The 23,500-nt window shown below is 32.8% G+C and overlaps 3 protein-coding genes and 1 long non-coding RNA gene across 6 annotated transcripts; 2 read left to right on the plus strand and 2 right to left on the minus strand.

Moving 5' to 3' along the window:
* Positions 1–599: 599 nt before the first annotated feature.
* Positions 600–5,279, minus strand: LOC107904757 (2-oxoglutarate and iron-dependent oxygenase JMJD4). Of its 2 annotated transcripts, XM_041083857.1 has the most exons (10): positions 4,963–5,279; positions 4,694–4,846; positions 3,717–3,879; positions 3,442–3,559; positions 2,653–2,722; positions 2,483–2,563; positions 2,049–2,105; positions 1,839–1,950; positions 795–1,255; positions 600–671 (listed from the first exon to the last, which is right to left on the minus strand). In XM_041083857.1, exons 1-10 carry the CDS (start codon positions 5,170–5,172, stop codon positions 639–641), a joined length of 1,458 nt encoding a protein of 485 aa, XP_040939791.1. In that variant the 5' UTR covers positions 5,173–5,279; the 3' UTR covers positions 600–638. The 2 variants fall into 2 exon arrangements, with proteins under 2 accessions (XP_040939791.1, XP_016686726.2); XM_016831237.2 differs by having other exon boundaries at positions 600–1,255.
* A 3,280-nt stretch (positions 5,280–8,559) lies between these two features.
* LOC121211264 (kinetochore protein SPC25 homolog) lies at positions 8,560–12,159 on the plus strand. Of its 2 annotated transcripts, XR_005906563.1 has the most exons (9): positions 8,593–8,850; positions 9,001–9,066; positions 9,186–9,332; positions 10,056–10,169; positions 10,254–10,343; positions 10,429–10,551; positions 10,763–10,947; positions 11,027–11,163; positions 11,778–12,052. XR_005906563.1 is itself a non-coding variant. In XM_041083858.1 (8 exons), the coding sequence occupies exons 1-8, from the start codon at positions 8,682–8,684 to the stop codon at positions 11,787–11,789; spliced, it is 1,122 nt and encodes a 373-aa protein (XP_040939792.1). In that variant the 5' UTR covers positions 8,560–8,681; the 3' UTR covers positions 11,790–12,159. The 2 variants fall into 2 exon arrangements, 1 of the variants encoding a protein (XP_040939792.1); XM_041083858.1 differs by having other exon boundaries at positions 8,560–8,850; positions 10,763–11,163; positions 11,778–12,159.
* Positions 12,160–14,365: 2,206 nt separating this feature from the next.
* On the plus strand, positions 14,366–21,516 carry LOC107904760 (protein argonaute 1). Its single transcript, XM_016831241.2, is given in 23 exon segments — positions 14,366–14,518; positions 15,062–15,726; positions 15,804–16,012; positions 16,515–16,664; positions 16,750–16,883; positions 17,024–17,130; positions 17,365–17,471; positions 17,752–17,890; positions 17,961–18,077; positions 18,503–18,610; positions 18,700–18,771; positions 19,010–19,132; positions 19,245–19,410; positions 19,489–19,596; positions 19,599–19,747; positions 19,834–19,976; positions 20,084–20,146; positions 20,237–20,300; positions 20,418–20,553; positions 20,637–20,710; positions 20,827–20,921; positions 21,002–21,033; positions 21,131–21,516. Coding segments are annotated over 22 exon segments (3,177 nt in total). The 5' UTR covers positions 14,366–14,518; positions 15,062–15,069; the 3' UTR covers positions 21,355–21,516.
* Positions 21,517–21,720: 204 nt separating this feature from the next.
* On the minus strand, positions 21,721–23,171 carry LOC121211265 (uncharacterized). Its single transcript, XR_005906564.1, has 3 exons — positions 23,100–23,171; positions 22,465–22,541; positions 21,721–21,999 (listed from the first exon to the last, which is right to left on the minus strand). It is a non-coding gene; the product is annotated as an uncharacterized lncRNA (long non-coding RNA).
* Between the last annotated feature and the right edge of the window lie 329 nt (positions 23,172–23,500).

Consider the following 23,500-nt stretch of genomic DNA (forward strand, 5'->3'; position numbering starts at 1 on the left):
ACTTATTTTAATTGCAAAAAGATATTTTCATAATTTCTATAATCAAATTTTGTCATTTTTTTTCTCGGCTGACTAGTAACACCAATTTAGTCTAGTTTTATTAATGCTTTACATTTAGTCCTTGAACTTAACAATTTTTCTCTACTTGATCTTTGAATTTTTTTTGTCCACGTTAATCCCAAAATTAGACAGCTTATCCCAATTTGGTCCCTAATCTTAGATGTCATCGTCATTTGTTTTTTCTAATTATATAAAATATAAAAAATTTATGAGGAAATTATTAAAAAAATTAAAAATAGGTGATGATCTAGTGCAATCATCATACTTTAATGAAATCTGAAATCCAAGTTCAGGGATTAAATTGAAAAGAATTGTCAATTTTTGGGACTAATATAAACCCAAAAAATTCAGATACCGATGTGAAAAAGTTGCTAAGTTCAATGACTAAATGTTACTTATATCCCAAGAAATAACTTATCTGGGCTGCAATGCGTAGACTTCAATTCCACAGGCTTGAATGCTTCAACGTCATTGAATCCACATTCTTAGCTTCATATTAGAATTGAGTGCGTATATGATTACCAGCAGCAACAGATCTATGAAGTAAACACAACATAATATAGATGGAAAAATAACTGTTAAAAGTGCTGATTTTGTTCGTGTGGCTGGATTTCGTATAATACTGACAGAAGAGGGTTTTGCTCATCGCAGTTGCTACTAAGTTTCGAAACGGCAACATAATATAGATGGAAAAATAACTGTTAAAAGTGCTGATTTTGTTCGTGTGGCTGGATTTCGTATAATACTGACAGAAGAGGGTTTTGCTCATCGCAGTTGCTACTAAGTTTCGAAACGGCATAGTCTATAAATGTAATGAGATCTTCGGGACTACAAACTTGAGATCCATACATAGCAAAATCAGCCATCAAAGCTTTCTTCATAGTACAGCTCCAGTTCTCTTCCTCGTGGATAACTGAATATATTCTGCCTAAACCAGTGCATAGTTTAAGAAACTTGGGATCGCTTAGAGCTTCCAACAAATTTATGATACTGAGATTTCCTTCCACGCCTTCAGATTTCATCTTCAATGCTGTTTTCCTTATAGATGAAAGGTTCAGAGCAAAATGTTTTATTATAGCAGAGCAATGCCAGATTGAACTTTCGGAGTTCAATTCACCACGTAGATAATACAGTTCCACCACATTGGCCAGCGAAAAGCGTGATATGAAGATGAAGAAGTCATTAAAATTCATTCCTGTAGAAAGAGGACAAACTTTTATCAAGCTTATCATAAAGACGACAACAATTTTGGCACATGAGAGAGAAAGTAGGTTAAACTGCATTAGTAGTCACCCAACTATGTTTCTTTTCTTTTTTGGTCACCCCAACAATTTCATAAAAATGGAAGCTCCCAAAAAATCCAATATAATTGGGTGACTAAAAAAGACAACGTTAAATAGTCGAGTGTCTATTTTGTAACTTCTCATAGTTTGGTGATTAAAAATGAAGAAAAAACATAGTTGGGTGACTACTAATGTAGTTTACCCTAGAAAGTATGTTGCAAAATCACGACATTTGCGATAGGAAGTGTTCTAGTAAGTTGCAGAATCAACTAAATGATACTATCCCAGAAAAAATGTATAAGGTCAGTGAAATTCTTTACTGGTGACACTTCCCACTTCAGGAAAACCATTGAATAACAAGACTGACATTAACCAAAAATAAATAAATAAGTTCATCCACTAACATTAGGTATAAAAAACTAGCGACAAGAAGAAAATAACAACCTGAACTCAAACATGTGGTGAACTATCATCCTATGAAGATTAATATATCACCTGTATTTGCTGCAAGATTGCGTTGACAGAGCCCTTCAAAATCATCACAGATATCTTTGATATCCTCTATGTACTCCTTGGCCTCCTTGTAGTCTCTTAATAATAGATCCCACTGAAAGAAAAAGTTTATTAACAAGATATACTTCATATTCTACATAAGAAATGGGTTTTTATATTTATGAAGAACAGGTCTGTAGTAACCGCACTTACCACCCAAGAAAGATTGTAGCCATTGAACCAGTTGTGGTTTATTGATATTGTGTCCTCCTGAAAATCTTTGTATTATGAGTTTAAAAGAGATACACGATACATCACGTGCAAGAAAGGTAGCTCAGTGTATCTACATGAGACTTGAGACTAAAGTTTTTGGCAAACTACAGTAACATGGGAGCTGTGGAACCTATTATTGCAAGACCACAGTTTACCCCTCTGTATATGTTAGAAACACCAATGAAAAAAAAATCTTTATCACCATTGAACAGACACATCAGCCAATGCCCCTCTGTTCCCCAACTCATCTATCATTTTCTCTAAGTCTATTCTCCTTTTTCAGTGGACACTTTTTAATTACATGCCCTCAAAGCATTGATAACCTTCAAAAAGATTTATTGGCAAGATAAAAAAAGAAAAATAATTTAATTTACCAGATTATGGACTTGATGGTACCATCCACTAGGCACAAAGATAATTTCGTTTGGCTCCTGTATGCATTCCAGCCAGATAGCCTTCACATGGTATGAAAATAAGAGCACGTGTTTTAAATGTGCAGGAAAGAAATTAAAAGTACATTTGAAGCTCTAGAAGGACTAGTTACCTTCTTAAAACCAGGAAATTCAGTTTCACTAATATCATCAAAGATATTATACACGGTATTTTTCATGTTCCTGAGGTGAAATAAGACAGCAATCAAGAAATAATGTTACTAAAGGCCTGCACTGAGTAGAAAGTATATTCTTAAAACAGCAGTCAGCTATGAAATAGAATGCAAGAACATGGTAATAACCTATGCATTTGTCATCACAATTCACAACCCCATGAAAGAATGCAGGTAATTTCTCTAATCTTCTTAATATCTTTTTAACCTTTTACATGATATTTTGAATATGGGAAAAGACCACGGATCCAGTCTATAGGCCAAATTTAAACCACAGGGGAGCTGGACAATCCACCAGCTCTATATACAACAAGGAATACCTGCTTACCAGCTCAGGCGGCGTACTAGACTAATATTAAGGCCACCATGCAAATTAGACATGTGATAATGCATCACTACCTAATTCTGATTACATTGAGGCTTCTTATTTAAAGGACCATATCCCATTTAGGTCACGGATCTCTCAGTCTCTCTTTAATCTTGTTCTGCCTCCACAGCACCTTAACTGGCTTCAACATCGGTGTGAAGCAGGACAAATGGAAGCAACTTGTTAGCTGGGTATTGCCTTCTCTTGGACTCCAGCAACAATAACAATAAATGCCAAAGAAATGGCTGTTATAGTTTGAATGCTAACTAAATGTCCTTTTACGAAGTCCAAAAAAGCTAAAGTGCTAAAATCTCCAAACATACAACTATCTGATGCTATATTGAGCAAGAAGTTGTCCATGCCTGTCAAACAAAAGATTAAATTGCTGAGGAGGCAGAAAAAGCCACTTTTTCTTGCCGCACACATTTGCCGACCAACTATATGATCTGAAAACATCAGCATGAAGAGGTGTCCAGGATCCTGCAATGGAAAGATTTAAATGGTTTGATAGTTTCTTTTGCATTAAATATTCATGGTCACAGAATGGTCACTCAGCATCTGTCCTGACAAGGTATATATATCTAAAGTTCTATAATATATCCAACCACTGAAGATATTGTTGCATCTGTACTCGAACCTTTTGCTCCCATATACACAAAGCGATAGTCAGAGCAACTTATATCATTACTCACTCGATCAGCATCCAGATCGTCATGCATGTGATAATTGTCAAGATAAAGATTCAGCCAATCATCAGTAAAAAAAAGAGGAGTTATATATGCTTGATATTCTGGATACTCCTGACAAAAAGATTGAAAAGGATATGAAAAACTGAGACAACTAAGCTTGTAATGTACTTTTACATATTAGCATAAAGCATAACAGAAAATCAGGAAAGCATCCACAACTTGTCCTAATATGGCTAAGTCATTTCTTTTGTTAAGAACGTTTGATAAATAAAAGAGAAAAGTTTGTAGCAAACACAAAACGAACAACAATAACAAAACAATAACATGATAATCATCAACAACAAAGAAAGAAAGAAAGAAGAAAGAAAAGGAGGGCAGACAATTTTAACATGATGTCATAGAAACAATGATCTAAATAACTCGTTGACATCTTTCATATTCAAAGGAAAGCTAGTCTCTTCAAATCTCACCTGAATAATCTTATAAGTTGACATGTATGTCTTGTTTCGTATATAATCAGGCAAAAATACTGAATAGTTTTATACATATATGCCTGTTGTTTCACATATAGTTCAGGGCAAAAACAGTGGATATATATGATTCTGTTCTGCAAAAGAACTCCAAATTTAACTCATGTCTATTTTACCTAAACTCAGGGATGAACTTTATACCATATGACTGTATATGTGCTATATATAAATGCTGAACATGGGTACTTTATGTAAAATGACGAGTTCAGCTAACATAAACTGTATTTTTAGAGTAAATAGTACATATTGATGGTTGACATAGATGTGCTCAACTGCATTGGTTTCTAATAAATGGATATAGTGCATAATTACAATGGAACACTGTAAAACTCTACTACATACCTATAACATTTTAATAGCCACTAACAATAAGCATTAAAAGGTTAAGAACGCACCTTCACAAAATGCCAATCCTTCAAATATAGAGCGGACTTCCCATTAACATCATGGTTCCCCTTAGAACCCTGAAGCCAGTGATTAACAAACTCCGAAACAGACATCTCTATCCTTTTCTGATCGGTAAACTCCCTTGTATCACAATCTGCTACCTATATAATTTGCACCCCAAGTGTTTGTAAAAAAGACCGAAAGAAATGAAAACCATCTTGTCCTGAAAACAACAAGAAACGAAAATATGAAATTTTGAGAAAAAGCAGGGAAATACCTGAACTTTGGATTTCCCAAAATGGGTAGGAAAGAAAAGGAGGTTAGGTTGGCCATTGGAGGAAACCCAGTGTTTGGAAGCTGTCCAATCATCCATCAAACCAGTTAACAGCACAGGCTGGTTTCCCGCCAAGTATTTCTCAGCAAATTCAGAGTAGAAAAGTTCTTTTCCGTTCACCTTTTCTATTGTCCCGCCAATTTTTAAGCTCATGTTTGTTCTTTATGATTTCAGGGCTTAAAGTGTGAAGCAAATCAAACTGACAGACCTCGTTTACTAGGACTAGGGAGTCGTTTTTGAGTTTTAAAGGCGGGTTAAGATTTGCCATGGGAAAATTTTGTATTAAATAAAAGGAATAAAGCATCATCTAACTCCCTCAACTTATAAATTTTCTCAACTTGGTACCTATACTTTTTTTTGTCCATATTAGTCTAGGAACTTGACAACAAATTTCAATTTGATCCCTAAATTTGGATTCCATTAAAGTGCAATGATTAAACACTTATTATACTACAGTAACACCTAAATTCTTGTTTTGCTGTTGTAAAGAGAGTTTAGAGGAACCTCTTAAGTTGTAGGAGAGCAAAAACTATGTTCATGAATCAAATTTGTAACCTCTAAGATATAGAGTTCATGTGAATAAATACTCTATCACTAGAGTAGTTATCGTTGTCCACAGAATTTTTATATGCTATAGTTTGGGTTTAAATTTTCTAAGCACATTGCTTTTCAACGATAATAATTTTTTATCAACTCCATATTGGCTTTAAAAAATACTTTTATATTTTCTTTAAAGTCATGGACAAAACCTTGAAAGTGTATTGGTTTTCCATCCACATCAAAAAGAAAAACAAAAGAAAATAATCAAAATACCAATTGATTGAAATAGTAATGGTTTTGCTTATATAGAAAAGAAGATATAAATTTTGAGCATCAAAAAACGTATCAATTAAAAGGATTTTATCTTAAATCATTAACAAATATTAATCTCAAATCCAATGTAATTCAAGGAAAGTTAAGTGATAAAGGGGGAGGAGAGGGTTGCCTTACAGCAATAATTGAGTAAGAATCCTGGTTACAAGAGATTTGAAATCATGGGCAGTCAACCATGGGATCGCTACTTCTATTCGCTCTTTACAAAGTACTTTTCTAAGCAGAGCCATCTTATTTACACCTGTACTGTACTAATTCTAGATACTATTCAATACATTATAATGTTAAAAAGTGTAGTACTACTGAGAAAAAAAAATTACAATGATGAATATTAAATAATTTTATATTAGTATTATGAGACTATAATTTAAGTCTGGTAAAATCGTGCAATTTTAGATGATTTTTTTTTTAATTTGTGTAAGTTAGTCTATATCATGGATGTCCATGTATTAGTGTTACGGGACCAAAACTTAAATCTGGCAAAATCATGTGACTTTAAACAATTTATTTGCTTCAAATTAACTTAGGTCAACTTTACAAAATGGCTTGAATTTGAATAGAACAACCGCAACAAAAGAATAAGACATCAAGTGTTTAAGTGAATGTTGTTAATAGTATTATTTAACTCAATAATGAAATGAATACAAATGAAAGAGAAGGCATTATTTATAGTCGAGTTATCCTAGATCAAGCGATACAGATCGAATTACATTAATAACTGAGATTAATCTCCATTTGCAATAAGAGGGTTCTAAAGCATTTAAACTTTATATATTTTTATCCTCTATGATTTATAATAATTATTTTGGTAAAAATACAATTGATCGAATTGTTTATATTTTAATTAAGATACAAGTAGATGGTATTGAGTTTCTTCCAAGTAACGGGTTAGTTATGTCGAGTCGAATTACCCCAAAGGAACAAGAAAGGTCTGAAATGTGCACATCCGTTGTAAGCTCCTTTGCGCGGCCCGTGACATTAGAAGTCAGATTCCATTTTGTCTCATTTACTCAAAAAACGAGTAAATTAATCTCCTTGCAATGATCAAAAAGCAATTGATCATTTATGTTAAAAACTTCATCTTTTCCAATCGTTAAAAATTGATTTATATATGTCAACATGAAGTACGCGCGACACAGCATGTGATTTACTATATTATTATTTCGTCAACCACGACAATTTATTTTTTGATTTAATGTATAGAGATTATTTTTCCCATTTATTGAGTAGATGAGACAAAATACAATATAATTCCTAGTTAAGGTTTGCATGATATTTTTACTTACAAAATGTTATTTATTTTAAAATATGAAATATTAATAATAAAATGATTCTCAATTATTTATTAAAAATAAAAATATAAATATAAAATTCAACCTGTTAAATTACTTAATTTTTAATTTTAATACTTTAAATAAATTAATAAATTTAACTTATATGTAATCTATTTAAAGTTACCTATAGAAAATATGCATATGTTTGTAAACTATTTGTATGAAAATAGATGTAAACAAAATTTACATTTAATAAACTATTTAATAATCACTCAATTTTTAGGGTTTATCACCCAAAAGAATTCATGTACAGCTTAATCAATTCATATAAATGTTAACTTATTTCAATCAATTAATAAAGAATTTATGATTTTTTTCTAATTTATTGCTAATAAAATCATTACTAATATAATATTAATTAAAAAACGCTTCTAATCAATTCATATAAATATTGGTTTATTCCAACTTTAAATAGAATATTAATAATAAAAAAGTTAATTATTATTTTTAAACTTTGACTTCTTTTAATTCCTTGCTTTAATGATCATTGAAAATTAAAAGTTAGAAATGACGAACCATTACAGTAATAAAATAGAAAAATTTAACATCAGTTTAATAGGAAGGAGTGTAAAAAGTTATTATTAACCGTTTTAATTAAAAACATTCTCACAATTTTTTTATTTGAAAATTCAATAATTAAATTATTAATTGTTCAATTTACCGTATTATTAGATTTTACATTTTCGTCCAATTATTATGTAATATCCAAGCGTATTGGTTTTTTGTGGATTTTGTCATTTTGATATGTTTATTGTATCAATCTTGCTTTCATTTTTATGTTTTATGAGAGTTAATTATAGTTGACATCTCTAAATTATGATATTTATTTTAAATTAATTTTTAAATATTTTAATTATATTTTTAATTATCGATGTTATATTAATTAAGTATTTTAATTATTAAGACTATTAATTTAATTGTTGAATAACATATCGAATTTTATATGATATAATTTAAAATAAAAAGTTAAAAAGAAGAATAAAATGTTATTACATAACTTTTAAAAAGTAAAAATTAAAAATTAAAAATTAAAAAAAAGAAAAGAAAGAAAGGAAGAGAGTGAACTGACAAAGTTTCTATAAAACCTTCAAAAATATCAAAATTAAGATATTTATAAATTTAATAATGGAGAGACGTAATAATTTAGAAATGCAATTAAAATATTTAAAGTTTGAGGATTAATTAAAAAAAGTTATAATTTGAGGATGTTGAATACAGTTAACTCATGTTATGAAGTTACAGCAACTTTTAATAAATTTTAACAAAAATAGCTAACTTAAAAAATAATGCTTAGATTTATAGGGAATTAATTTTATTTTTATATTTTCAATTTAAATTAAAGGGAGCTATTTTCTCTATCTCTTACAAGATTTCCCTTTTCATTCAAATCAGGCCGCCCTTTTAATTAAAAAGAAAAAAAAAAGGAAAAAGTTTTCAGGCCCCTCTCTCTTGCAAATGGAGCGCGAAACTGAGCAATCTCCAAAGACGAAAATGGAGTCTCTGAGAACGATCTGTGACAGAGAGTTTTCGATCCAACAGCAGAAGATAGATTCTTTTACGGCATCGTTTCCTTCTTCTCTTAATTCCATCAAGTCCCTAGCGCTTGATACTGCTCAAAATCATGGTCAGCAACCTCACTTCCTTTAATTTTAGGGTTCCTACTCACTTTCTCTTTGACATATATGAGTGGAATTATGGTTCTGAAAAAGGACTAGGGTTTTGAATCTTGATAGTGAATTTCCGGGATTTTCTTGTTATTCTATATTTTTTACAGCCAAACTTGCAAAAATGAAAGCCAATTTAAGAGAAGCCGAAGATGAGCTTGTCAAGGTTTTAGCTGGTATTTGCTCCCTCTGTTTTGAACTTTTCCTTTTTTTTTTGGTTTGGATATATATCAATTTGTTATGAATTGGAAAGCACAGTGAGTTTTTAATGTTCTTTTATAATGCTGCTTTATAGCGAAGACCCGTAAAGAGGCGAAGCAGATGGCAACGAGGGATTCAATCTCTGCTGTAAAAGCTAGAGTAGAAGAACTTAAAAGAACTGTTCAAGTTCAAAGGAGTAGGAGGGAAGAGTATGGAGCAATTATATCTCGGCAATCTCTAGGTAGTTATACACACTTAACAATGGGCTGTACTTATGGTTCATGTATGGCTCGAGTTGATGTATCTGGTGTTCACCTACCATGGTTTTGCATTTTTTTGCCATCTAAAATTTAAATTATAGAGATTTTGGTAATGCACATTTTCATTGTTGTTTTTCCAGTGGTTACATGGGATTAGAGCTTTGAGAATGTTATTGGGGTGAGTTTTTATATAATGGATTATGCATTTCACGCATTGCGTGCTGATGAAGGGAGTTAAGCTGCTATGGATATATTCCCATGCCAAATGTATTGCTAAGTCTCCATTCCTTGGTGGATTTACTTATTTTCATTTCCTTAAAGATGTTTGTACCTGCACATTTGTACTGTCTATATGCATCTGTTTGCTATTTCCCATGCCATTTACTGTGTAATTTGAATCTGTACTACCTATGGTTGGCAAGGAATTGTTAAGGTACCAGGAGGTCTGCTTAAGCAGTTATTTTGGATCACCATGCACCTTGAATGCTCCAATTAGCCTGCTCCAAGCAAGAGAGTAACAGGAAAACTTATTCTTCGGGCCTAGTTTGCTGGAATATATGCTTATATCATGTTTTCTTCTATTTCCTGAACAATGTTTGCTTTGTTATTTACTGTTTTCCTTTTAATAATTTCATATAAATTTGTTAATTATTTTCAGAATTCTGTGGTTTCATTCTTTTTTCTCTGTTTGGTGTTATCCATAGCTTTGTCAAAAACTGAAGAGGATGCAGAACATGAAATAGAGGAAAATGGAGGAATTCAAGAAGCTATTTCATGGTATAATCGGGTTCTTAGTTTTCAGATTGAAGGTGGTCATGGTAAGTGAGATAATTAGGTTGCATGGCATTTTGATCCCCCTTCTTGCCCCTGTTATTTTCTTACTGGCTCTTTTGTTTATCCAGGGGTGAAGTTTACTTTCAATGATATTAACATAAAAAATCCAAAGGAAGAATATTCTTTTACCATTCGTCATGCAAATGATGCCTACTCCTGTAAGTAATTTTGTCCTTTTGTGTTAGCTATATTCTGAAATGGTACGTGTTCTAACATGTTTATTTTCTTCCTCATGATCTCAAGTATTGGATTGCAACCCAAACTTGAATGGCATTAAAGACTTGATTAATGAGTTGAACAGAACAAATGACTTATTTGGCTTTGTTAGAACCATCAGAGAAAAGTTTCAAGAAGCAGCAGCACTTGGTATGATTCATTGTATTCTTTTCACCCTGCATGTTTGATGCTTAAATTTTACCCTGCAGTTTCAAGGATATGATTCTGTTTGTTGAGACCTTTTCTGTCACCGCTTGTAATTTAAGAAGCTATTTTTCATATTCTTACCATGTGTTTCCTCTAATATAAGTTTGTAATCATTTTTCTTAATAAAATTATTCCATCACTTATGACTCATCAGGATTGCAGCCCCAGTCCACAACTTTTCATCAGGACTGTTCCACAATCTCTTTGTCGGGTCCAGCTTTATCTGTTTCGAGTAATAGAAGTGAATCTTCTGCCAAGAAAAATGAGCATCACATTCCACTTCAAGATGCAAATAGGCAATTTAAGAAATTCAGCCATGGAAGTAAATCTCCAGCCAAGGTAAATGAAAATCAACATATTGATGGAGAACTCAATAGAAATCCCAAGGAAGTAGTCAAATCAGATATTCTATCACCAGGTCGTTGGTCCACTCGGCTTAAAGAAGTAGCCAAATCAGACATCTTATCACCAGTTGTTCATCGGTCCCCTCGGCTTAAGAAAGTAGCAAAGCCAGATCTTTTATCACCAGTTGTTCGTCAGTCCCCTCGGCTTAAGGTATTATATCCCAATACACATGTTCTCTGCCTGTCTTAGCCTGTATACAGAAAGTAGCACATATCCTTATATCTGTATGCCTTCTCTTAGAATGTTGGTGTTGTTTTCTTTGAAGAATTCAAATGATATCTGGTGGTAGTAGCTAAAAAGAAAGGGATGGAATTTGAGACTTGAGTTGTTAAGGTTGGCCTGGCTCATTTCCTAGCCTTGCAAATAATCCGCTAGCATATCTACAAGATTCTCATACTTGATGGTTCAAAGTGTGACTTACATATTGTTTTCCCGGAACTCTCGGAATAATATGTTTACCCCTTGGTTTGCTTCATTTTCTAAGTTGGGGATGCATATTTATTTCTAGAATGATGTGAGTTCCCTTTTGTAATACTCTAACCCTCTCTTTCCTTCTTTAGGCAAGGAGCAGGTTCATGAATTATCTAGAATAGGTATTTGTACCATAACCTTAGGATCTCAAGACAAGGCATTTGTGCGTGTGATGAACTTGTATGGCTTGTATATTATGTGTTATTGTTTCAACTTTCAACTACATGTAAAAGTAAAACTACAATATCCATACTGAAGAATATTGCTAATTTGAGATGTCGGATATATGGCAGGCTAAGAAATGAAGTTAGACTGGAGGCTGCTTGGTTGTATCGAATTTCCGATTTCATGTTGATTTTAGGGTATGGGCTGATGTTGTACTTTCTGACTAGCCCGTGATGCAGTTAACATGCAGGATGTGGAAACTAATCTACATATAGATATCCTTTAACTTAGTTGGAACCGATTGTTCTTTGAAACCCAAGTTGTGCCACTAACCCGGTATGACCTTCCTATGTTTGTATCATACTTCATTTTTGGAATGAAGTTATCGAAGATGATTTGTTGAGCTGAATGTTTAAATGCTTTAGCGTTGTTAGGTTTTGGTACTTTGTATCTTTCGGATGAATGTATTACCATTTTATCATTTATAATAATCTGCATCAATTGCAATAACGATTTTGTTAGCCTTTTCACTTACGATATGTGGGTCCGAAGACCTCTGATTGTCCCATTTTATGTTTGCTACATTTGCTTGCAAGTTCATAGGATGTAAGTAAATTTCTTTCACTCGTAAAATAACATTTTTGACAAATTTAGAAACAGAATAAAAGCATACAATACATGCATACGCATCACATACATACAGCCAACAATGATCGATTACTTAGCAATTACTCATAACAAAAAGCAAAAGGAACTTTTTACTAAGGGTGTGTTTACTATTTTGTTCTAAAAGCTGTGGTAAATAGATAGAAGGAAAAGTAGTTTTTTAAGTCTATTTTCAAGTTAAATTAAAAGGCTGAATTTTTCACTTTTTTTTTGAATTTTTAAAAGCTATCTGGATATCAATTTATAAATTTCTCTCGTTTATATTATTATAATAATTAAATTTTATAAATGATTTATATTAATTATTTAAAAAATTTAAAAATTATATTTCATATATTATAATATTTTTTAATAATATATATTATAATATAAATACAATATATAGCATTTGAAAATTTTATAATATAGCATTATGAGCTCGAAAGTAAATGGAATGTATATAATATTATTTACTAAATGTATTTACTAATTCTATTTCTTTTGGCTTATAAAATTTAAACTAATTTGTTTTTATTGTAATTTTGTATATACATGAATATGATGTATTATTATTAGTTTCATTTTACATACTTCATTGTATTTTTCGCATGTACGTATTTTATAAATGTACTGTCTACATGCATACACGTGTCATAAATTTTTAGTATATTGTAGTATTTTTTTATAACATATGTATTATAATAATGAGATATTATAAATTTATTTATATTAGCATTACAATTTAAGTTAAATATTTGTTAATACCAAATTAATAAATTGATATCGTGTAAATTATTTTTAAATATTTTTTTAATTTAAATTTATATATTTCATATAGAAAAATGGTTATAACAATATGAAAGGTGAAGAATTAAAGAATATGAAAGGTTAAACATCCACTTAATAATATATTCATTACAACATTTTATTTTTTCAAGTGTTTTTGGACAAAAATGTTAAAATTTACCATGTGTTTAAAAAAATATTTTTCAACATTAACAATAATCTGACTCTAATACATGTTCAATTGAGTGATAATGAATTTGATATCCTTTTAGCATCATTTTAAAAATACTTTTCTTAACCATTTTCAGAAATAATTTTCAATTATAATAATAAATTGATCTTAATAGTTGTCAAGTCAAGTATGAAAGAACTTGATATCCTTTAATTATGATTTCAAGTTGTAAAAAAAATTATCTCTCATTTAAAAGTATCATCTTACTCAATTTTATATTTAGACGAAATTCAATGTAATTGTAAAAAGAAAAACAAGTGTACCGTAAAAAGGATTATCTAGTATTCTCAAGTTTCCTTTATGCTAAGAAAGGTAAAAAGGGGGGAAAAAAAGAAAAAGAAAAACATAAAGGAAGGGTTGTTTACTCTTACAGTGCAATAGTCAATTAAAAAAGTTCCAAAGCGTACTGTAAGCTCAACAATCAAAGCTTAATGCACCTTTGTGTGTAAGGACACAAAAAAGGATACACCTTTGTGTGTAAGGGGGCGCAAAAGCAGCTGCTTCGTTAACAAGTTCATTATTTGAATAAAGTGTGATTTCAAACATTTTTATTGTTATTAAAAATAAAAAATAATGCAAAGCTAAAAAACCTAGGTATAATCATAGATCTAAAAAAAAAGTAAATCAATTATATTTATTTGAATCTACAATTTAAATTTATTTTTAAAAAATAAATTCTTTCTATTTTATAGTTAAAAAAATAAAATCTAAGAACATAATTTTAATGTTTTATAAGGGTAACTATGTAATTTAATGTTTTATAAAAATAGTTTATTTCTAAAAACACTCACTATCTCACTACTTTAAAATTACTCATTATTATATAACTCCTCTTCTCCTCAATACCCACTTTCCTTTTAATATTTTCATTATTTTTTCTAAATATAAAATTTATATATATTCATTTGTATATGATTTTTCACATAATTATCTTTTGAGAAATCTTAAAAACATTTTTACGAGATACTTATAATTTAAATAATAAATAATTATCTTTGACCTTCTTAAAAACATAACAATAAACATTTATGGTTTTTTTTATTAATTTAAACTTTTTTAAATATTTTTGTTTTAATGTATAACATAATAAAATATTAATTAATCAACCTCTATTTAAGTCGCTTTCGCTCACTACCCTTCTTTTATGTTTGCCAAGCGAGTCTTTCAATTTTCTCTGCATAGTAGAGACTGAAGGAGTGGTATTTGGTAGTACGCCCTTTTCCTCTCTGTTTTTTTTTTCTTCTTTTGTTTTTAATTTAATTTATTTTAATTTATTCACTTTTTTATTAACATTATTCGTTGACAAGTGGTTTTCCGGTAGCGGTTTTCCGTCGAAGCTTGTACGCATTTCTGTTTATTTCTTCTTATTGTTGATGGATCTACGGTTTTTTTCTATTTTTTTAACTGATTTTTTTTCGCTCGTTTGTTTTTTTTTACTACGATTTCTTAGATCTTTGTTTACTGCTTTGTCTTATCTAGGGTTTGAGGGGATCTTAGCGTTTTTTAAGCTATTGTTGTTATGTATTAGGGTTTTCGTTTCGCTGTTTGACTGTGATATGTTTTGCTTCATTTGATCTGTTATATGTATATGTATTTTCACTCTCTTTAAATTAGGATTACTTGATGTTTAGGGTTTAGGTATGTTATGATAGTGGAGAACGCTTTTAAAGTTTCATTGAGGAGAATAACTTCTTATTTTTATGTTTTGAAAACACGCTTAGTGCTTGCTGGCTTTCTGTCCTTGTGCAGTTATCTTCATGGGTAGGAAGAAGAGAAGTGATAATCCTTCTGGAGGCGAGAGCTCCCAGTCTCATGATACTGGTGCTGGCAGTGGTCAGGGTCCCCAACGTCCTCCTCAACAACAAGGGGGAAGTGGAGGTTACTCGGGTGGACGAGGTTGGGCTCCACAATCTCAGCAAGGAGGTCGGGGTGGTTATGGCTCTGGTGGTCGGGGTCGTGGAATGCCACAACAGCAGTATGGTGGAGGACCTCCTGAATACCAAGGTAGAGGAAGGGGAGGTTCTTCTCAGCAAGGAGGTCGTGGGGGATATGGTGGCGGTCGAGGCCGTGGTGGCCGTGGTGGAGGACCTTTTGCTGGTGGACCATCCCGACCACCTGTTCCCGAGCTGCACCAAGCAACCCAACCTATGCAAGTTGAGGTGACCCGCCAGCCTGCTCCGTCTGAGGCAGGCTCATCATCCAGGCCACCACCTGAGCCTGTACCATTGGCTGAGCATTATCAACAGCTTTCCATCCAGCAAGAAGCTGGCCAAGCAATTCAGCCAGTTCCTCCATCAAGCAAGTCAGTGAGGTTTCCTCTTCGACCTGGAAAGGGTAGCACTGGCACAAGGTGCATTGTCAAAGCTAATCATTTCTTTGCTGAATTGCCAGATAAAGATTTGCACCAGTATGATGTGAGTTCTTTTATAATAAGCCTTTTCTTTGTTTCCTTTATCTTCTGATTCTTGATTAGCATTGTCAATGGAAATAGGTTACTATTACACCGGAGGTAGCATCTCGAGGAGTGAACCGGGCTGTCATGGAGCAGCTAGTGAAATTATATAGAGAATCACATCTAGGAAAGCGCCTTCCTGCTTATGATGGCCGGAAGAGTCTTTACACTGCTGGGCCTCTCCCTTTTGTGTCCAAGGAGTTTAAGATCACCCTTACTGATGAGGATGATGGTTCAGGACAGCCAAGGTTGTTGATTGATTGCCTTCTTATTTTCATTCAATATTCATTTGCACATTTATTTTTTTGTTATGTTGCTTCTATTTTTGCTAGAACTTGTTTTTTAGAAAAAAAATATATCCTTCTAACATTTGTCCATAGGATCTGATGCTAGAAACTTCAAAAGTTTGTTCTGGCTTGGAAGTGCCAAGGTTTCATTTTGTTTCAGAAAACATAGTCCATTTTCATTTTCGTGAAGCATTGTTTTAAGAGAAAAATGGATTTGTTTCAAATATAAAACAAGAAAAGAAAAATGTTTTCAAATTAAATGGGTTAACCTAAAACATTTTCTATAAGAAATAGAAAACAAAAACTGTTTTTCAGAAAATGAAAATGGAAAATAAAAATGTTTTCTCAAGCCAATTGATTTCTAAATGCCTTCTGACTGGTGATAGGGTTGTATGGAATGGGACATTGAATTGTTTTTTGTTGACATCTGTGTTCCATTACTTATTATATATTCTTGATGCAGAAGGGACCGGGATTTTAAAGTTGTAATCAAATTGGCTGCTCGTGCTGATCTGCACCATCTTGGACTCTTTTTGCAAGGGAAACAAGCTGATGCACCTCAGGAAGCTCTTCAGGTTCTTGACATTGTTCTTCGAGAATTACCTACTACCAGGTACTGCGTTTTGGTTATTATTATTTTTTTATCTGTTTACCATGCTGCTTCTGGCTTTCAAATTTTGATACATGTGAGGGTACAGGTATTGTCCTGTTGGACGTTCATTCTACTCACCTGACCTAGGGAGAAGGCAGCCTTTGGGTGAGGGATTAGAAAGCTGGCGTGGTTTTTATCAAAGCATTCGTCCTACACAGATGGGACTATCGCTGAATATTGGTATTGTTGTTATGAGACAACCATTTTCATTTGATCTATATTGCATGCCTGGGTGGTTTATTCACATGTCATTGCACCTGTATTTTATCTCTGTGCCTTAATCTAACCTGGTCTTATGGTGACAATTATCTGCTGGACAGATATGTCTTCTACTGCTTTCATTGAGCCTTTGCCTGTTATTGATTTTGTAACACAATTGCTAAACCGTGATGTTTCTAGACCACTATCTGATGCTGATCGCGTGAAGGTAAGAATTTCTTAAATTTCCTTCTGATTGGAAATATAAAGTACCGATTACTTTGTCATCTTTTGTATTTATTCTCTCTTATTGGAAACCAGCTATTTCCTGACATCTATTATTAGGGATTGTGCATGATTTCATTTGTTTCAGCAGGTGAAAAAGTCTGCTAGGGAATATTATGTTCTCCCTTTAGTTATCATCCTACCATGTTCATTTTGGTGTTCTTTTTTGTATGAATAGATTAAAAAGGCTCTTAGAGGAGTCAAAGTAGAAGTTACACACCGTGGCAACATGCGGAGAAAATATCGAATATCAGGTTTAACATCACAAGCAACTAGAGAGTTGACGTGAGTATTACTATAATTCTTTTATGTAATGTCTTTTAGAGGATCTCTATTTTTGTAATGTGAATTGTATGCATTATTTTTTTAACCTGTAAGTACAGAAAATGTTTCATCTGTTTCAAGCAAATAAATTATCTTTTAAAAAGCCGCATAATATTATTGAACATAAACCTTTTTCTGGTATTGTGCTTTGCAAACATAGGCCAATATTAGAGCAATGATCTAACTGTTACTTGTGATATGGTGTCGGTCCTAATTCTCTAACAGGCTTTATTGTTTATAGTTTTCCTGTAGATGATAGAGGCACAATGAAATCTGTTGTGGAGTATTTTCATGAAACTTACGGTTTCATCATTCAACATGCCCAATGGCCTTGTCTACAAGTTGGAAACCAGCAGAGACCAAATTATTTGCCAATGGAGGTAAATTCCTTTAGACTGAGGTGGTAATTGGTATATAGATATGCATGCTAATGACTTGTAATTCACGTAGGTATGCAAGATTGTTGAGGGTCAGAGGTACTCGAAGAGATTGAATGAGAAACAGATTACTGCTTTACTGAAGGTCACCTGCCAGCGTCCTCAGGAAAGAGAGTATGATATTATGAAGGTCCGACATTTTTGCTTTTTCTTTTGTGTTTCTTAACACTTTCGCTTTATCTCGCCTCACTATTTTTTTTCTTTTTTTGTATGATGGGTGGATGTGACTGTTAGTCTGCAATAATTTGCATTGCAATAATTTGCATCAAAACTACTTAAATTGTCTCCTTTTTATTTTTATTTTCTGTAGTTTTCATGTGAACAATTGCCTTGTAAAAATATAATTATTGTGTATGCCAAACTGTGTTCAACTCAAGTGCTAAATAATAAGTGAGACCTAATATAATATCCATCTTGTGATTACCTTTGGATCTAAAAATCTATATCATATTTGTGTCTTACTATCATCTTTTGCTTGAACTTTTTCTTAGACAAAATTGTCAATTAAGTTGATGGTTTGTTACTGGCGGACTAATTTCTTATATTCCTTTATAGACGGTGCAACATAATGCTTATCATGAAGACCCTTATGCTAAGGAATTTGGAATTAAAATCAGTGAGAAGCTTGCTTCAGTTGAAGCGCGTATTCTGCCTCCGCCGTGGGTAAGTTATCAATTATTGTGTTATTTTTTCTGCAATTTTATAATTCCTTCCATATTTTTATTTGTGATTGATTTTTGTTCTCTGTGCAGCTTAAATATCATGATACTGGTAGAGAGAAGGATTGCCTGCCTCAGGTTGGGCAATGGAATATGATGAACAAGGTATCTCTTACTGTTTCAAAGCTAGGTCATACATTTTAGTTGTTGACTTTCCATTCTCACTGTGTATTTGGTTTTAATTTAAACTAGTCTTTACCCATACTGAATCTATAGGTAGAATAGATAAATAACTTCGTTATCTACTTGAAAAGAAAAGGAGTTATAGGTATCCTAACTGCATGAAGTTCATCTGTTCTATCTCAAATGGTGCTTTTTCTGATTTCTAATTATTTTGTTGCAGAAAATGGTTAATGGTGGGACTGTAAACAACTGGATCTGCATAAACTTTTCTCGGCTAGTCCAAGATAGTGTGGCACGGGGGTTTTGTTATGAGCTTGCACAAATGTGTTATATCTCTGGCATGGTAAGGGATTTGTAGTACACTCTGACATTAGTCTGTCTTTGTGATCTCAATTTGGTACTGTTTTTATTTTGAATAGAGTTCTTTTTAACATTGACACTCATGTCATTTGCAGGCCTTTAATCCTGAACCAGTGCTTCCTCCAATTAGTGCTCGTCCTGAGTCTGTTGAGAAGGTTTTGAAAACACGATATCATGATGCCATGATTAAACTGCAGCCCCAGAACAAAGAGATTGACCTGCTTATTGTTATTCTTCCAGATAATAATGGCTCTCTTTATGGTATAAATTTTCTGGTCTGAATTTGTTTCTTTAAAAAAGATTCATGCTGATCTCTGAATCATTCTATTTCCCTTGCAGGTGATTTGAAAAGGATTTGTGAGACTGATCTTGGTATTGTTTCCCAGTGCTGCTTGACTAAACATGTATTTAGAATGAGCAAACAATATTTGGCCAATGTGGCATTGAAATTAATGTAAAGGTTGGGGGAAGAAATACTGTTCTTGTTGATGCAATATCACGAAGGATACCTCTTGTCAGTGACCGTCCAACTATAATTTTTGGCGCTGATGTTACCCATCCTCACCCTGGGGAGGATTCAAGCCCTTCTATTGCAGCTGTATGCTTTCTTATCTATTTTTTGTGCTTGCTTTTTTCTTTTCATGATTGTTGTATTTGAAATTGTAATCATAAAAAAATATTCAGGTTGTTGCCTCTCAAGATTGGCCAGAGGTTACAAAGTATGCTGGCCTGGTTTGTGCTCAAGCTCATCGTCAGGAGCTCATCCAAGATTTATTCAAGACATGGCAGGATCCCGTAAGGGGGACTGTTTCTGGTGGCATGATTAAGTAAGGTTTTCTTCATGTGCTTTTAATTATTTACTTGATCCATTTCATAGATTTCAAGTGTAGTTTATTTGAATTTGGTTTCTTATTTTTGTTCTCTGGTGATACAGGGAGCTCCTAATATCTTTCCGACGAGCCACTGGACAGAAGCCACAGCGCATTATATTCTACAGGTACCGTCGAGCTCCTTTTATTCTCCCTCCTTGCCCCTTCTTTTCTCTTGGTTTTATTAATTTAGTAATGTTTTTATTTTCTATATGCAGGGATGGTGTCAGCGAAGGCCAGTTCTATCAAGTTCTGTTATATGAACTTGATGCTATTCGTAAGGTAAGGTCGTTCTGTTGACTACATTACTACCAACAATTCGAACGTCAGTTTGTAGTTTAAAAACTCTGTATCTCATTCACTCGCCATCAAGTTGACTCTCTACTCATTTAACCTCAGGCATGTGCCTCGTTGGAGCCAAATTATCAGCCTCCTGTTACTTTTGTTGTGGTGCAAAAAAGGCATCATACAAGGTTGTTTGCTAACAATCATAGTGATCGCCGTGCTGTAGACAGGAGTGGGAACATTTTGCCTGGTAAGGAGTTATCTGTTTTAAATTTACTATGGTTTCACTTTTGTCTCATAATCTATAACTTAAATCCTTTATGTTTTCTACAGGCACTGTGGTGGACTCCAAAATTTGTCACCCAACGGAGTTTGACTTCTACCTATGCAGCCATGCTGGGATTCAGGTTTGATTTGCTTTCATTTCTGTACTAGAATGTTTATATCTTTGTGTCTGCTTTGGCATTATTAGATTAGTTGGTCGTACTATTGTGTTTTTAATATTTTATCCACCTTGGTACAGGGTACAAGCCGTCCAGCTCATTACCATGTGCTATGGGATGAGAACAAGTTTACAGCTGATGCATTACAATCTCTCACAAATAACCTTTGCTATACGTATGTTCTTTGCCTCATCTTTTTCTTTTTGTGAGGCAGTAATATGATTTGGTATCTGAACTTATTTTAACCTTTTGCAGATATGCAAGGTGCACACGATCAGTGTCTATTGGTAAGTTCTAGTCATCCAAATAGAAATTGAGTTCTGTCTTTTAGTTTTCGACTCCTTGCCCCAGTTTAACAATCTTTAAACTAACAAATGTGTGCAGTTCCCCCTGCGTACTACGCACATCTTGCTGCATTCCGAGCTCGGTTTTATATGGAACCAGAAACATCAGACAGTGGATCAATGACAAGTGCCACAGCTGCAGGGCGTGGAGGTGGAGCTGCAGCTGCTGGTGGGCGTAGCACAAGAGGACCTGGTGCTAGTGCTGCCGTCAGACCTCTGCCTGCCCTCAAGGAAAATGTCAAGCGTGTTATGTTCTACTGTTAAGGGAGTGCTTGTATTTTGAACATCTGTTTTGTTGGGCTTTGCTTCTTGGAATTTCGAACAATATCTAGTATGTTTGGGGTTGCATGGATTATTAAACTAAACCTGTTGAACCTTGGTGTTAAAACTATGTTAATTTTATGATTATTCGCTTGGAACATTAAATAATGTCTTGTATTGTACTTGTTGTTCCTTTGCTACTAAAGTAACTCTAAAACACAAGTTGTTTAAACTTGAAAATGTATACATGGTAGGTTTCTCATCGGAAGGTATCTTTTGCTTGGTCAATTCTCTCATTGCTTCAAATATTTGGACATTGACTGAGCACATTTGAACATGAATTTTTGTTGATGAGATATGGTGACAATGTTATGAAATGAGCCTACCTGTCTTTTATACATGTTAATCAGGACAAAGGCTTCAAATTATCGAATTTGATTATGCAGAACTTGTACATTTTTACTCATGGTAAACCAGTAAAACGCAGTCTTGAAAGCACGTATATAGAGGGTAACTAAGCATGGTAGAAAAACAAGCTATTACCGGAAGCACAAGCAATCAAGTATGTACATGGATGCCATGCGAGATGTTGCAACTTAGAACTCGAGTTCAACGAATATTCATCAACAACGCTTGTGCTTTCGTGACCTGCTTATGTCATTAGGGTAACAAAATTAATATATTAGTAGCTCGATTATCATTTAGAGGTTAATAGGCAGTAAAAGTATCATAAAAGTTTTTGTATTAAGAATTAAATTGTATTTTGCTCTTCAAAAAATAAGTAAATTATTTATTGTACAATTGACCAAAAAATAGTCATCTAACGGTATAAGCAAACAATAACACGTGATCTGTCAAATATATCTTATGATAATATATAGAAATCAATATATCTTCTGATAATATATAGAAATCAATATTTAAATGTAAAAATGAATAAAAATTTTAACATAATGATCAATTTACACTTTAATTTAAAATATTATAATATTTTATCTATTTTTTAAGTATAAAAGCCAAAATATATTCGACTAATATAAAAGCCTTCACATATTTCCATCGTTAATATGCATTGCTTGATGCGAGTAAGAGAGGGCAAAGAGACTACTATACCTTGTTTGTAAAACCCGCGGGTAAGGTTACTTAGAGATGATCTTCTTGCCCTTGGAAGTGGCTTCCTATTTTTAATACTTGAGAAACAAAAAGAAAAAGTACAAAATACAACGCTCAGTCAGAGATGGACTGAAGCATAACCGAAATTGTACTAACATTACTGCTCTACTAATCCTAAATGGATATTGGCAAATTTAGCCCACAATGATCACATTTTTTTGTTAATTTAATTTTTATTTTTTTTAGCTAAAATTTTGTTATTGATTTTAAGAAAGTAAAAGGTCGAATCACTTCTTTTAAACTAAAATGCTAATTAAATATTAAATTTTTTTGACAATATTGACATGACTGCGTGTACATAATATAATTTGTTTTGTATATCACAACAACAAATAATTTAAAATTATAGAATATAAAAGATCATAAAAGCTAAAATATAACATTTCAAACGGTTAGCCCTATAACAAACAGAGAATTAAATTTAATTAATTAAAAAAACAGAGAATGCAGGCTTAAATTGACAAAAGATGTAAATCTTAATGCCAATCCTAATTTTAAAATGTCATTGTTTTACTAATGAGTGTTTTTCTGTGATCAGACCAGATGATATAAGAGAAAGAAAAGATGCAGCTAACCTGTTCGGATCTTTGCTAGCTTCTATCGTAGCCCCTCGTCACTCCCACCACCATGAAAGAAGATTCGTAAGAGATTACTGAGTCAAAAAGAAAAAGATATTCATGTTATTACAAATGCGTTAGGTCGGCGAAATTGGAGATCTAAATACGTGGGACATAAAGTAGTAGGGAAATGGAAAACCTATAAGATCCAGTTGCAAATGAAGTCCATCTCCACTGAGGCAGCACTCAAATTTATCAAATATGGAGTCATTGTTATACAAATCGCATAACTGCATTGATAAATTGCAAGCTATCAACAATAAACAATCATAACTTTCAGAAATTTATCTCGTTAAAAAATAAAAACAATGGCCATAAATGAATCCACAGATTATCGTACAGTAACAGCATTGGAGATA

This window comes from Gossypium hirsutum, chromosome A12 (assembly GCF_007990345.1).
Source record: "Gossypium hirsutum isolate 1008001.06 chromosome A12, Gossypium_hirsutum_v2.1, whole genome shotgun sequence".
In the NCBI taxonomy this organism is placed as follows: Eukaryota; Viridiplantae; Streptophyta; class Magnoliopsida; order Malvales; family Malvaceae; genus Gossypium; species Gossypium hirsutum.